Source organism: Leptonotus elevatus, chromosome 13 (assembly GCF_054856555.1).
Source record: "Leptonotus elevatus isolate MCC_2025b chromosome 13, RoL_Lele_1.0, whole genome shotgun sequence".
NCBI lineage: Eukaryota > Metazoa > Chordata > Actinopteri > Syngnathiformes > Syngnathidae > Leptonotus > Leptonotus elevatus.
In genome coordinates, this window is record NC_141251.1 from 22,492,543 (window position 1) to 22,506,835 (window position 14,293).

The window sequence follows — 14,293 nt, forward strand, 5'->3', positions numbered from 1 at the left end:
TACGTCACAGATCGTGCAGTGATATATCACGTGCCACCCTTGCCTCCCCTCTGGCTCCGCCAGTGAATGTCAGGTTTAAAATAATGGCATATTGTGTATTCATATTTAAATGTGAAATCTGATGCTGAGAGCAACGCTGAATGGGGACACATGCGTTAAATAATTTCAGTGAAATTATAATGCATTTCCTGATATAGTTATTTGGTTAGCATGTAATCACTTAGCATCATTGCCATGGATACATTTGCAATGTACAGTTTGAGGTGGGATTTGAACCTGCGAAGTCCTGGTGACTGGACAAAGCACTTAACCAAGTGCGTAGTATCAGAGAGCTGGTAATGATGATCAGTTGTATGTATGGAAGTGGGCGTGAAAATTTCAATGTCTGTCCCATTGAAAATGAATGGGAAAAAGTTGCTATTTAACGTTAAACTGTGCCAATACCGTACGTAATGTGGAATCAGACTTATACCCCGAAAGGCGTGAATTTTTGAAGCAAAGTGTAATTTGGACGGTGTAAATTGGAAGTATTGTGTGAGAGTAAAGTGTAGAGAATAAAATGTGCCTGATATAATAATAAAGAATCCAAATAACATACTGTATGTGGGAATGCTTTTCAGCACTCCCACAATTAAAATAAAACATGAACTTGCTTGAGAATGTGTCATTTGAGAGTTTTTTGCCCCCGCACAGGACTGACGTGATCACAGAGAACCAGGCGAAAGGTCTGGGCAACTTCGTGTCTAAATTTGCCCTCCCGGCTCTGCTTTTCAAAAACATGGTGCTGCTGGAGTTCGGCAATGTCATCTGGTCCTTCCTGTGGAGCGTCCTGTTCGCCAAGGTCAGCTTCTACTCGGGAGTACAGTGAATCAGTTAAGGTACTATAATGCCCTCGCATGTGGGCAAGGAAAGCCACAGTTGCCGATGCACTAGCATTAGCCGTTTTTTGAATGGGACAATCTTACACACACAAAATGTAAACACTCACAATGACTCCAACTGACATTCAGAGCACATAACAATACTCACAGAAATATGTTTTTTATTCTCTGTGAAAAACACAGAATATTATTGCATCTTATTTGCGATGGTCTTCTACTATTTTGCATGATCAAATATTTGTGTAGTGTACTGATCATTGACAATTAAAAAAACTTTGTGTAGGTGGCTGTGTTCACGCTGGTGTGTGTTCTCACGCTGATGGTTGCCAGTCCGGAAAACAGGTATGGCAAAGCCGGACTGTACGCCATCTTTGCCACGCAAAGCAACGACTTTGCCTTGGGCTATCCAATAGGTGAGGTCCCACACAAACAAATGTATAGTACTGGAGTTCAGACTTATAACTAGTTGTATTTCCCCAGTGGATGCTTTGTATCGGAGCACGTACCCAGAGTACCTGCAGTACATTTACCTGGTGGCCCCCGTGTCGCTCATGCTGCTCAATCCCATCGGTTTTGCTCTGTGCGAGGTGCACAGGTGGAGAAGGCGGACCGACCACCATGTGGAGCAAAGCACAGCCAGAGTGCTGGCGGTCGTCACCCTACAGGTACTATATCACTATCAGTCTTGATCAAAGCAGAATACTGAAAAGAATCAAAATTTTGATGTCATGCTGCATATTAAATGGATTAGGCAAAAAAGTGCCACATTTTTGCATTGCCAATTTGTCTATAATACACGTTCCAAATTTTGTAGCAAGTTTGTTTTTGAAGGATACTTGGAAATAAGATGAGGAATCTAAAAAAGCTGCTTCAAACCAAAATGGCAGACTTCCTGAGTATTTTTGTGTATGGCTTCTTGAGAGTTTTTTGGTGGGTTTACTCTTAACTCATTTGCTCCCAAAAACGCATAAAAACGTTCTATTTTAAACATTGACATGATCCCCAAAATATATTTATACGTTTTTTATGTTAGAGCATACAGAAGGCTTTGATGCAGCCTCTGAATTGAAGAGAACGCTTCAAGCAATGGTTATTACAAAAACGGCCAACAGATGGCAGCAGAGTATAAGAGATCAACCAGGGCCATGTTGCAACAAGCTAATTTACCTACAGTTCAGATTTGTGAATAATGATGAAACTTAGCTATATTCTAATGCTGATTGCTGCAAAACTGAAACAGATAGAAATACACTTTTTTCCTTATGAAAGAAGAGACTCTAATCTTTCTTTTAGCACGTTCCATGTTTTTATAGCAATAGAACACAATATTCTGTGGGCCTTTCAAAATCAGTCAAATTCCAGTCAACCAGCCGGGAGCGAAGGGGGTTGCTTCAGAGAAAATAGCTGGGAGTGAATGAGTTAACAGACATACCTACCAAATTTCATGGTGCTAGACAAAACTGGCTTCAGGGGCTGAATTTTCAAATTATTTCAGTCGGAAATATTTGTCTTGAAGGGCTGATGGAAATGGTCAAAAGGAACCTAAAATGACCACTTTTTGGCCAAAATGGCTAACTTCCTGTGTAGTGATGTACCAAATATTCGGCCACCAAAATTTTGGGGCCGAAAATGGCTATTTTTGCCATTTTCGGTGGCCGAAATAAAATGAAAGCTGAAAGAATATGGCCAAATTAGGTTGTGTTGACGCAAGCAAAAAAACGCTGCAAGCAAGCGTCTGTTTGAATTAAACAGCGAATGCGGGGGTGAGTGTCTGCCTCGCTTTTCGCTGGCTTTTCACCATGTGAATTTGCACCGGTGCAGCTCCGGGGGGGTTATTTTTTATTTGTATTTTTTTTTCTTTTCTAAAAGAGCTCAGTATTGTTCATTCGGTAATGTCATCATCATTGCTATTTTATTTTAATTTTTTATTATTTTTTTGTATGTGGGTGAGAATGTGTATGTGCGTGCGTGCGTGCGTGCGTATTCGTTAGTTCACCAAAAACCTATAAAAAAAAAATCCCATACCGTTCACCTAAACCAAACACCGCCGTCAGGAGACCCGAGGAAGGACCAAAGAAAACAAAGGAAGGTGAAATCCAGCACCGACCAGACACCACCCACCGGGCCACCAAACAGAGTTCTTCACCAACCCCAGAAACATCTAAATTCCAACAAATCCAAAAAATCAGGGAGACCTCAAGAGACCAAAGGAGAGACTGAGGAAAGGAAGGAGGGACAAACGAAGCAGAGTGAGATCCACAGACACCAGCCTCCACCGATTCAATGACCTGAGGAAGAAGCAGATTGCGTCTGAGTTTCGATAGATGCTGGTGTGGTGGATCTGGCATGCATGAAAATCTCCACCAAAGAGGGGAGCCGTCGACCCCTGCCAGGACAGAGCAAGCGCAACACCTCAGGGCCCCCCCAGGCCGCGGCAGCACCAAAGGACGACCCCCGGCCCCCGCCAGGGCCACCGGCCGGAGAGCAAACCCAAGAGCAGGAGCGCCCCCCACCCCAACACGGCCCGCGCCCCCAACCCAACACAGCAGGACAGGGCACTGCAGGCCCGCCAAGCACCCCACCGGTCCACAGCCCCCGCTCCCCCCACGATCCCCTAGCCCCCCATCCACCCCAACCCAGGCCCAACCGCCCCCAGGCCCCCAAGCCCCCAGACACACCCCCAACTCCAGCGTTCTTAGTGAAAGCTAAACCCTGTTACTGAGTCCGCCAGCTCGCCGACTGGCGAACTCTACCCCTAAACCTTGAATGTGACCCCACCTAGTGTATATACAAGTGTGTGTGTGTGGTGCATTAAAATTGGGAGCAGGTGAACCGGAGCAGAGGGAAATGATATCCCCACGCTCCGATCCACCCGCCTCCCAGGTATGTCAGTGAGTGTATGTGGTGCATTAAAAAAATAAACGAGGGGGGGGGGCGGCGGGGACACGGACAGGGTACTGCAGCACTGCTCTATACTGCGGTCCCCAACCGATGGCACCCCACCCCGACACTCCCCCCCCCCACCACAGTTGTGTGGTGCATTAAAATTGGAGGGGAGTTGTAGGGCGAAGACGGTGTTTCCACCCTACCCCACCCCCCAAAAGTGTGTTATGTGCCCTATATGTCTATAAAAGTGTATTGTGCAAACCTAGTGCAGTGAGTTAAGAGGAGCGACCAGCGGGGCCCCCTCCGGGGGGGTTATTGCGCACATAAGAGGAGAGGGTCGTCGCTTGGTGTACAACATTTTAGAGGGTCGAAAAAAGACAGAACTGCCGTGTACTGCAGTACATGTGAGCCACTCTTTCTCCTGCAGCACCCCCCCCTTTTTTTTTTCATAAGAGCCCCTCGAACGCTTCCACGTTTTCAGCAGCATTCCGGTGGCCGTGCTAAATACTTTAGCTAATGCGAGCACTATTGCTATCAACAGTTTTAAACACAGAAACACTTACCGCTATCTCCGGGTGGCGACAGACCTGTACAGTGCGCTGTGTGTGACTTTGCAGTCCGTTCCCGAAGCCGATTAGCTGGTGCGAACAAATGTATTTATTTATTTTTAACTGTTGGTGAATATGTGAATGTGCGGATTTTAAGTGTGCCGCACCTTGTCCCGCCACACGCATCCGTGTCGGCCTGTGCGAACTACATTGACTATAAAGTGCAATCGCACCGCCAGAAAATGCTCAACCCTCATTTGATGTTTAATGTACCATTAGCCAACATGTCTGCTGTGTGGGCACATCTCAATTTATATTGTGCTTTGTTAAAATGCCGGTGCTAAATAAATATTTTATAACAATATTATAATTTTAATTAATTATAATAAATGCAATGCTAGTAAAAATTGGCATAATTTTTTTTCAGCGTTTCACTTTTCGGCCAAGCATTTTTCGGCTTCGGCCAAACATTTTCATTTTGATGCATCCCTACTTTTCAGGGATGACATCTTGAACTTTATGTTGGTCTACTTATGATTAACAAGCTTACCAAATTTCATTCTGCGAAGTGAAACATCAAGGCCTGAATTTTTTTACTTTTCTAATTGTAGTCTAATTTTATTTTGAAGGACCCACAAAAATGGCCAAAAGTAGCCTGAGATGACCCTTCAAACCAAAATGGTAGACATCCTGTGTCCTTTTAAGCATTGCTTTTTGAGACTTGTTTTGGTGGTCTACTCTTAACTCTTTGACTGCCAGACGTTTTCAGAAAAGGGATGCCGTCAGTGCCAGCCGATTTAAGCATTTTGACTGATCTTTCAAGGTCCACAGAAAATGTTCTGTTTGGACTATGGAAACACACATACTACCAAATGAAAGATTGAACTTTCATCTTTCATCAGAAAAAGGAATTTTGTTTCTACCTTATTCCGTTCTTTAGTAATCAACAATAGAAAATGGTTAGTTTCACCCGATTTAGCTTGTTTTGGACTAAAATACGGAGGATTCAAGCTTTTAGTGAAACGATATTATTTCATGCACTCTAGTGAATTTTACACTTCTTTTTGTCCATGAATGATGCCACAAACACCTAAACCTAAATTTACTTCTATAAAACACTACCACCAAGAATGAAAAAGTGTTTTTTGATAGCAAAATACGTTTATTTACATTCAACAGTGTAACAATTTGACAACAATTTGGCAAACTATTTACAAATGTGTGCAACTGTGGTGCACACAGTTTCAACTACAGTTTTTCTTTTTGTGTAACACTCCCCTGCGTGCAAAGAGACGCAACAGCATTTGCACAACAGATTGCCTCTTCGCGTGCAGAAGCTACACTTTCTTGCAGGCCGTTTTTTCCGGGGAATAGCAAGTATATACTGCAGTCTGTGTTGCCATCAAGTCTAATATCAGGATCATGCTACGGTTACGTTACGGTGGTGTTACGTCTGGCTTCCTCATGTCCTTCAGTTGCTATACCGGGTGGTAAGAGATGTTCTGATCCATCTTATCCACTCCATTCATGGTGGCATCGTAGTCCAGAACCAGTGTCTTCTCCGTGATCAGACTGTACCCGCTCCTCCGATGAATATGCATTGTACTCGGGGTTACTCTTCATTGTCCGACCGAAAGTCCGCATGTGCAGCTCCGGCGTTAGCAGCGCTAGCCGGTGATGCTTTATGACGTGAGAATAAAGGCCGCGTCCAACTGTGGCGTCCAACTGTGGCGTCAACCTCGGGATTCACCATCATCATCGGGATTCACCATCATCATCATCATCAATGTGCATTGGTCGATGCTTTTCGACAAATCTTTCTTCGCCCGATCGAATACCCGGTCGGTTGTGCTGCGCGTTTTCCGGCATTAGCAGCGCTAGCCGCGCTAGCCAGTGAGGCTTACTACGTGATCATAACGGTCGCGTCAAGGCTTCCAACTTTGGCGTCAAGCTCGGAGTCATCATCATCGTCGACATCAATGCGCTTTTTAGTATTGATCGATGCTTTCCGTTTTTGAAAAAAATGCTCAAGCGTGAGCTGCTTGCAACCGGTTGCTTGATCAGCCATTGTTGCATCATCAGCCATTGTCTCCTCAAGACTCTAGCTCTAGCCCACGGTGGGCGGCCCATTCAACCTTGTGCAAAGAGAGTCATCGCTGCCATCTAGGGGCCAAAACGAGTCATTATACTAATTAAATCTGCCTGATACTTTCAGCACAGCTGCCCAAGGCTTTCATCCACCCGTTTCCAAAAAAAAACAAAAAAAACATAGTGAACGTCTTTTCACGTCCTCGGCGCCCTTCCGTAGGTTTATACTAAACGTTTTATAACGTTTATGGCGGTCAAAGAGTTAATAGATTTTCTTCCCCAGGTGTTAAAGAACCCGATCGTCTTCATGGTGGTGGTGGGCATCGCCGCACACTTTGCTATGGGTCAGAGAATCCCTGACATGCTGTCACAATTCATTGATGGCCTGGCTAACTCTTTCGGAGGGGCCGCTTTGTTTTACCTGGGTCTCACCATGGTGGGTTCACACTCAATTTTATATTATGAAGCATTTTGCAGGACGTGACTGAGAGACATATATCTTTCTGTTGCAGGTTGGACAACTGAGGAAACTAACACGAGACACCGGCGTCGCGTTGATTCTCCTTATCACTGCTAAACTGTGAGAGGCAGTAAAAAACACACACAAAAAACTCAAATGTATTACCGGAAAAATGAGAATAGTATCCAGAATTAAATATTGTAATAATAATAATAATAAACCTAATAACTGAAGGTGAGCTTTTATATTTCTGTTTCCAGGTTATTTTATCGAAAAGAACCCTCAAAGTAGTTTGTTGTAATTAAATCTCAAAACCACACAGCTCCAATCCAATTGATTGTCTAAAATGGTGCTTTCGGCTTTTGCGTTTGAACTCTTCAATTTGTCCCCTCAGTCTGGTGATGCCGCTGTTCTGCAAAGACATGATGGACATTTTGGATGTGGGCGTTAACAGTAGCAGCGCCAATCACACCAGCTTGTCCAACTTTGCCTTCCTCTACGGCGTCTTCCCGACTGCACCCAGTGTGGCCATCTACGCTGGACATTACGGCATGGAACTGGAGGTGGTGAGTAGCTGTGAGCAGAGGTGGGGGACACTCGGGTCATGTGACTTGACATAAGTCAGACATCTTTGACATCTCCGAAATAAATAAGCCCCCGCTAAAATAGAAATGTCGGAGAGGATCATAAGAACAAAACAAACAAAACAAAAAAACATCAACCACCATATACTATGTGAGCTACTAGCATTATAAAAGACACCTCTTTGTTTACTACAATTAATTTTGATACATGTTGGCATCTCTTTCACGTTTAAGCATTGACTTTGCTGCAATGTCGTCGTTCAGGTAACGTCAGGGATGGTCATCAGTACATTCCTCTCTGCGCCCATCATGTACGTCTCGGCCTGGCTGCTGACCATCCCGCTGATGGACCCTGCGCCTCTGGTGGCCGAGCTTCAGAACGTCAGCTTCAACATCAGCATCGTATGCCTGCTGGCGCTGGTATGACAACAAGGCCAAAACAGACACACTAAATGACAAAATGATTATCTTTTTTTTTTAAGGTCTCAACCATTATTCAACCCCCATAGGAAACTTTAAACAGAATTATGGTCGCTTTTATTATTATTTGTATGAAATTATGTTTTGTCTTATACAAAGATCACATACTGTTTAGTTTGTAATATTTACAAATTATTTTAATGATCATGTACATTTACTCGCAGGTTTGGACCATCGCTGTGATGCTGCTCAGCGGGAAATTCAAGTGTCTTCCTCATCGCTTTGCCTTAAATCTCTTCTTGGCTCAGGTCTGCCTCAAATATAAATTTGTAAAATATCACTTTTCAACTCTTTGACTGCCAGACGTTTTCAGAAAAGGGATGCTGTGGGTGCCAGCCGATTTAAGCATTTTGACTGATCTTTCAAGGTCCACAGAAAATGTTGTGTTTGGACTATGGACATCTTTCATCAGAAAAAAAAAGTTTGTTTCTACCTTATTCCGTTTTTCAGTAATCAACAATAGAAAATGGTTAGTTTTACCCAAATGCTCTGTTTTGGACCAAAATACGGAGAAATCAAGCTTTTAGTGAAATGATATTATTTCATGCACTCTAGTGAATTTGACACCTTTTTTTTCCATGAATGATGCCACAAACATCTAAACAGTGCTTTACTTATGTAAAACACTACCACCAACAATGAAAAAGTGTTTTTTGATAGCAAAATACGTTTATTTACATTCCACAGTGTAACAATTTGACACAACAATTTGGCAAACTATTTACAAATGTGTGCAACTATGGTACTATTTACAATTATGTGGATGTTTCAACTACAGTTTTTTTTTGTGTGTAACACTCCCCTGCGTGCAAGGAGACGCAACAGGATTTGCACAACAGATTAGTTTCACTGCGATTGCCCCTTCGCGTGCACTTTCTTGCCGGCCGTTTTTTCCAGGGAATAGCAAGTATATACTGCAGTGTGTGTTTGGCCATGTTGCCATCACGTCTACTATCAGGATCATGATACGGTTACGTTACGGTGGTGTTACGTCTGGCTTCCTCATGTCCTTCAGTTCCTATACCGGGTGGTAGATGTTCTGATCCATCTTATCCACTCCATTCATGGTGGCATCGTAGTCCAGAACCAGTGTCTTCTCTGTGATCAGACTGTACCCACTCCTCCGATGAATATGCATTGGACTCGGGGTACTCTTCATCGTCCGATTGAACGTCCGCCTGTGCAGAAGTGCTCGGTTGTGCTCCGCGTTTTCCGGCGTTAGCATCGCTAGCCGGTGAGGCTTTATGACGTGGTCATAGCCGCCGCGTCAACGCTTCCAACTTCGGCGTCAAGCTCGGAGTCACCATCATCATCATCGTCGTCATCAATGTGCTCTTTAGCATTGGTCGATGCTTTTCGACTACTCTTCATCGTCCTATTGAACGTCCGCCTGTGCAGAAGTGCTAGTTTTCTGCCGTTAGCATCGCTAGCCGGTGAGGCTTTACGACGTGATCATAGCCGCCGCGTCAACGCTTCCAACTTCGGCGTCAAGCTCGGAGTCACCATCATCATCATCGTCGTCATCAATGTGCTCTTTAGCATTGGTCGATGCTTTTCGTCTTTGAAAAAAATGCTCAAGCGTGAGCTGCTTGCAACCGGTCGCCATTTTCGCAGCCACTCTCCCCTCAACACTCTAGCTCCACCTCACGTCTTCTACTGACGCCTACCCAATCTTGTCCAAAGAGAGTCATCGCTGCCATCTAGGGGCCAAAAATAGTAATTATACTAACTAGATCTGCTTGATACTTTCAGCACAGCTGGCCAAGGCTTTCCTCCACCCGTTTAAAAACAAAACAAAAAAAACCCCATAGTGAACGTCTTATAACGTCTTTGGCACCCCTCCGTAGGATTTTACTAAACGTTATTTTACGTTTTTGGCGGTAAAAGAGTTAAAGGGGAAGTCAAACTAATTTTTGGGACTATAGTTGTGCTATACAGCACTAGTCTAAATATGGCATTCTGGTTAATATTGCATTAGTGGAATATGAGTTAAGCAGCAAAATCCAGCTGTTTTTTATCCATCTCAGGGGGCGTCATCTTCAGTCGACAGTAAGTGGCAAAGATGGATAAAAACGGCTGGGTTTTGCTTCATAACTCATATTCCACAAATGCAATATTAATCAGAATGTCATGTTTAGACTAGCAGGGTTACATATAACATATTATCATTAGTCAACAAATGCTTAAGGTTGACTTCAACTTTAAGTTTTGTCTTGTAACCTAATCACGTTGGTCTATGTTTCAGTTCCTGGTGTGTGTGAGCATGATCCTGTGGAACTTCTTGGCCAGACGAGAGGATAATCTGACAGGCAAAATGCTGGCCTTTGCGCTGCTCTACGGCTCTCTTTACAGCACGTACATTTGGACAGGCGAGTTTGTATGTCTACACTTTGATGCGATCCTGCTAATCTGCATACTAACCTCTAACCGTGTCTCTCCTCTACTCAATTTTTAGGTTTAATCCCGTTGTGCTTGGCTCTGACCAGCAGAGATGATCTGCTCAGGCTTCGTCCGGCCATTTTCATGATTCTGGGTTGGGGGTGAGTTCCACAGTAAAACTGCACAAGATCAGTTTTTATTATTTTTATTTATTTTTTGTTTTGTTTTAAGAGAGCAGGGATGTGCGATTTAGAAAAATTATCTAATTGCCTACTAAATCCTAATCACTATATTGACGGGGATCACAATCATTTTTTCAAGGGTGTTTTTTCATGTTATTATTATTATTATTATTTTTACTATAATCTGTATTGCAATAAACAATACCAGATTTATTATACATAAATGTTTTTGTCTTATTGGTTAGACGTATTAGACAACTATGCCATGAATTAATAGTTGAGTTTTAACAATTTAAATTTGCGTTTTTCATTAATTATAGTTGCCTTAATACAGTTTTTATGTTACACCACTTTATTATTGTGTACATTCTAGCATGTTCTGGTGTTGATTACAAGTGAATATAAAGCTGTAGCCCAAAGATCCAGAATTATGGTACACATTATACTTTACAAACCATTACATAACTCAACTCAACTTTATTTATATAGCAGCAGCCTCTCAACAAGCTTTTCTCATCATTCCCTTCATTTCTGTTGTGCACATTGGCAGATGTCATGAATAACTGGTTACATATATACTGTAATTATGTAAGACTGGACACTTTGACCAGCAAAAGAATGTGTCCATGTACATTACATATTATTATCATCGTTGTTTATGTTTTCAGGGTCCCTTTCTTCATGGTGGGAGGTCTTTTGTTAGTGGGTCAGAGGACCGACTCCATCGATTCTGCCTTCTTTTATGGAAAAGCTCAGGTTACTAACATTTTTACTGTCGTTGTTCATGTAGTTAATTGATTAAAATACTAGTGATAATACAGTAAATAAAACAATGATGATCAAAATGTGTTATGCAGGCTCCTTCTAGTGGTATGCAAATTATAACTTCATTAAATTATCTTATTTGAACACCCCTCCCCCACCCCCCCATATTACATTGAATCTGTGCATAATGTTCTAAAATGAACCAATTCAGCCCATGACAAAAGTACCAATGTCAATCTTTACCTGCAGATTATCAGCACAGCGGCGGTGCTGTCAGTCAGCCTGGTGCTGGCTGCTGTTTCTCTGATGGGCCTTAGCCAGGGAGACAGAGAGCAAAGAGGCTACCACGTCCTGAGTCGGGCTACACTACCTGCCTCCAGTGAGGAGCAGCTGAGGACCCCTGCTGGTGTGGAAGACCCACTACAACAACAGCAGCAGCAGCAGCAACAAGAGCAGTCAGCAGAACTTTCACCTTCTGGCTACAGTATTTATTCAGGTATTGTGTTTCTGGGGGAGGATCATTTAAATTAGTGTATTTATTGATAATCATTTTGTGTTAGACCTCCATAAGTCTCCTTCACTCCAGTCCATGCCGGATATGATCACCAGCATACAGAGGAACCATGGCAACAGCACAGGCATGAAATATAAGTTATAGTATTCTATACAATATAATTTCCTCATGTTTGGGATTTCATGTAATATCCTCCGCAGGCCACACGGGGACGCTGTGCGACGGGCAGCAGCAGAGTTTGTCCTCTTCAGAACATCTACTGAACTTAACAACACCTGAGCGTCAGCAAGCCACAGATGACAAGCAGACAGTCAGACACATTCTGCTTTGTCTCCTGCTTTTTGTCAGCTTGCTAGCGGTGAGAATTTCAATTTTTCATATTTTAAGTTTGTGATATAGAATGTGTCAATTTCATTTTACTTAATACATTTTAAATTATTTCGTTTTATATATTAGAATATAGGGCTGGGCAATATGGCCCAAAAATAAAATCTAAATTTTTTCCCGCCCCTTTTTTCCCCCTAAACCCCAAAAACCTTTATTTAAAGGTTTCATTAATTCAAAAATAAATTCTGTGCAATATGTTCAAACAACAATAATGTATACTGATTCTCTGATTGAATCAGTTTTAACATAAAATTAACATTAATTGTTTGTGTTTAAATGCCACAAGTAGTTGCATTGGGCAAAATTACAACTCACGAAAACATTTGGATGGAACTGAACATAAGAACAACAGTTTTTAATAATCCAGAAGACAAAACTCGATTTAAAGATTTAGCAAATTTTTAACAATTCGATTTTTAAAATGACGATTAATCAAATTCATTCGATGTATTACCCAGCTCTATTAGACTATAAATGATGAAGTAATTCTTGTATGTTTGTTTTTCTGTTCTATGTTGTGTAGAACCTGTCGAGTTGCCTGTGGTGGTTGCTAAACAAAGACCCCGGCCACCTGTACTTGGAGCTTCAGTTCTTCTGCGCCGTGGCCAACTACGGCCAAGGCTTCCTGTCCTTCGGGATCTTCGGCCTGGACCGGCATCTCATCCTCCTCCCCTTCAAAAAGATGTGAGTTTACCGCCGCTGCCGGGCGTCCATTAGCGCGTCACAATCACATGAACGGTGCTGGCAGGTTGTCTGTGTGGCGAGGACGAGACACGGACCGCAGCAGTCCGGCGGGAGGTGCTCGCGAGGAAGTCCGGCTCACTTGCACGCAGTTTGTGCGCTACCACAAGGAGCATTGTGTGCAAGGGCTGCTGCATGTGCACAGGTATGGACCTGTGTGTGTGTGTTTATCTTTACTTTTCCAGGCATGTCTCGACCATATTTGTTTCTCTTCTTGCCACTAATTCTTTGCCCTTCTCTTTTGTTGTCCTTCCTACATTCTATTTACTCATTCTCTCCTAGTGCCTCAGGGGAGAACTCGAGTGCCCCGACTGGCGAATCCTTGCTCTGATACCGACGGACCATTCAGGGAGAAATGGCGCCGACACCAGCATGACCTCTACCTGACACATAAAGGCAGCGGCCACCATGACGTCTCTCCCCTCACCGCCCAAAAGTGCCTTAAGGTGTTGCTCTTCCATCCCTCGTGATAATCGCTAACTTTACTTCAACTCAATTTCACCCCTCTCCAACTCTAATGACACGCTTTGTTTTTATTCACTGGAAATGCAATGTTGACACATTAGGTACACCTTCAGTGGATATAAAAAATCTACACACCCTTGTTCAAATGACAGAAAAAAATAGATAAATCATTAAAAAAAAAAAATCCACCATCAATGTGACCGTTTAAGTAATTAACTCCAAATGAAGTTCAGCTGTTCTAGTTGGCTTTCCCTGACATTTTTTATCTATCTATTGTGGACCCGCTACAACAATGGAAATTAGCGTATTAATCCAATTTTATTCTGTTATGTTTACAGCATATTTATGATATACGTCGTGCTGAAAAGAGCCACTAGATGTCACCGTGTGTCTTTGAAGTTTCACGCACAAGGTTTAATTAATGAATACAATTAAATCAGTTAATTTAAGATGTCTTAAACAAAAAATCTATTAAATAAAATTAAATTTTAAAAAACTGAATAAGTGAATTATCACCACGCAAGCAAAGCATGTAAAAGTAAGCCTTCTTTTCAATCCAGAATATAAGCATTACTAACTGAACTAAGTCATTAATTTATACAACACAACAAAACATGTTTCAAATATTACATTTATATTAGTAACAGTATCTCATTGTCAATGAAATGGTACAAATGCTTTTAATCAATCATATTTCGGCTTGATATTTCCACTAGTGTTGTTGTGGTAGTCCCCTGTGGTAGTCCCCGTTGTTCAAATATGCAATATGCATTTGATATTTATATGCACCATGGTATCGGATTATGATCTGAAATCAAAGCTTGTGTGACTGGTCCACTTCCACCTTGTTTTCCTTTAAAAAATATTTTGCTGTCTTTAATCTGTAAATTAAATCATCACTGTGTAATAAACTGTGAATAAAGTTAAACTTAA

At 42.3% G+C, this 14,293-nt stretch overlaps 1 protein-coding gene across 1 annotated transcript in view; it reads left to right on the plus strand.

The window, feature by feature from the left end:
* The window catches only part of LOC147164213 (lysosomal cholesterol signaling protein-like), a 27,855-nt gene extending 13,567 nt beyond the window's left edge, over nucleotides 1-14,288 (plus strand). Inside the window, exons 3-19 of the mRNA XM_086092556.1 lie at nucleotides 694-841; nucleotides 1,165-1,294; nucleotides 1,362-1,546; nucleotides 6,687-6,839; nucleotides 6,916-6,983; nucleotides 7,258-7,429; nucleotides 7,712-7,867; nucleotides 8,092-8,175; nucleotides 10,173-10,296; nucleotides 10,383-10,467; nucleotides 11,157-11,244; nucleotides 11,503-11,749; nucleotides 11,814-11,891; nucleotides 11,968-12,125; nucleotides 12,678-12,838; nucleotides 12,903-13,040; nucleotides 13,178-14,288. Of these exons, the coding sequence (XP_085948682.1) occupies nucleotides 694-841; nucleotides 1,165-1,294; nucleotides 1,362-1,546; nucleotides 6,687-6,839; nucleotides 6,916-6,983; nucleotides 7,258-7,429; nucleotides 7,712-7,867; nucleotides 8,092-8,175; nucleotides 10,173-10,296; nucleotides 10,383-10,467; nucleotides 11,157-11,244; nucleotides 11,503-11,749; nucleotides 11,814-11,891; nucleotides 11,968-12,125; nucleotides 12,678-12,838; nucleotides 12,903-13,040; nucleotides 13,178-13,226 (2,224 nt within the window). The 3' untranslated portion in view covers nucleotides 13,227-14,288. The remainder of the gene's footprint in view (nucleotides 1-693; nucleotides 842-1,164; nucleotides 1,295-1,361; nucleotides 1,547-6,686; nucleotides 6,840-6,915; nucleotides 6,984-7,257; nucleotides 7,430-7,711; nucleotides 7,868-8,091; nucleotides 8,176-10,172; nucleotides 10,297-10,382; nucleotides 10,468-11,156; nucleotides 11,245-11,502; nucleotides 11,750-11,813; nucleotides 11,892-11,967; nucleotides 12,126-12,677; nucleotides 12,839-12,902; nucleotides 13,041-13,177) is intronic.
* Nucleotides 14,289-14,293: the final 5 nt, after the last annotated feature.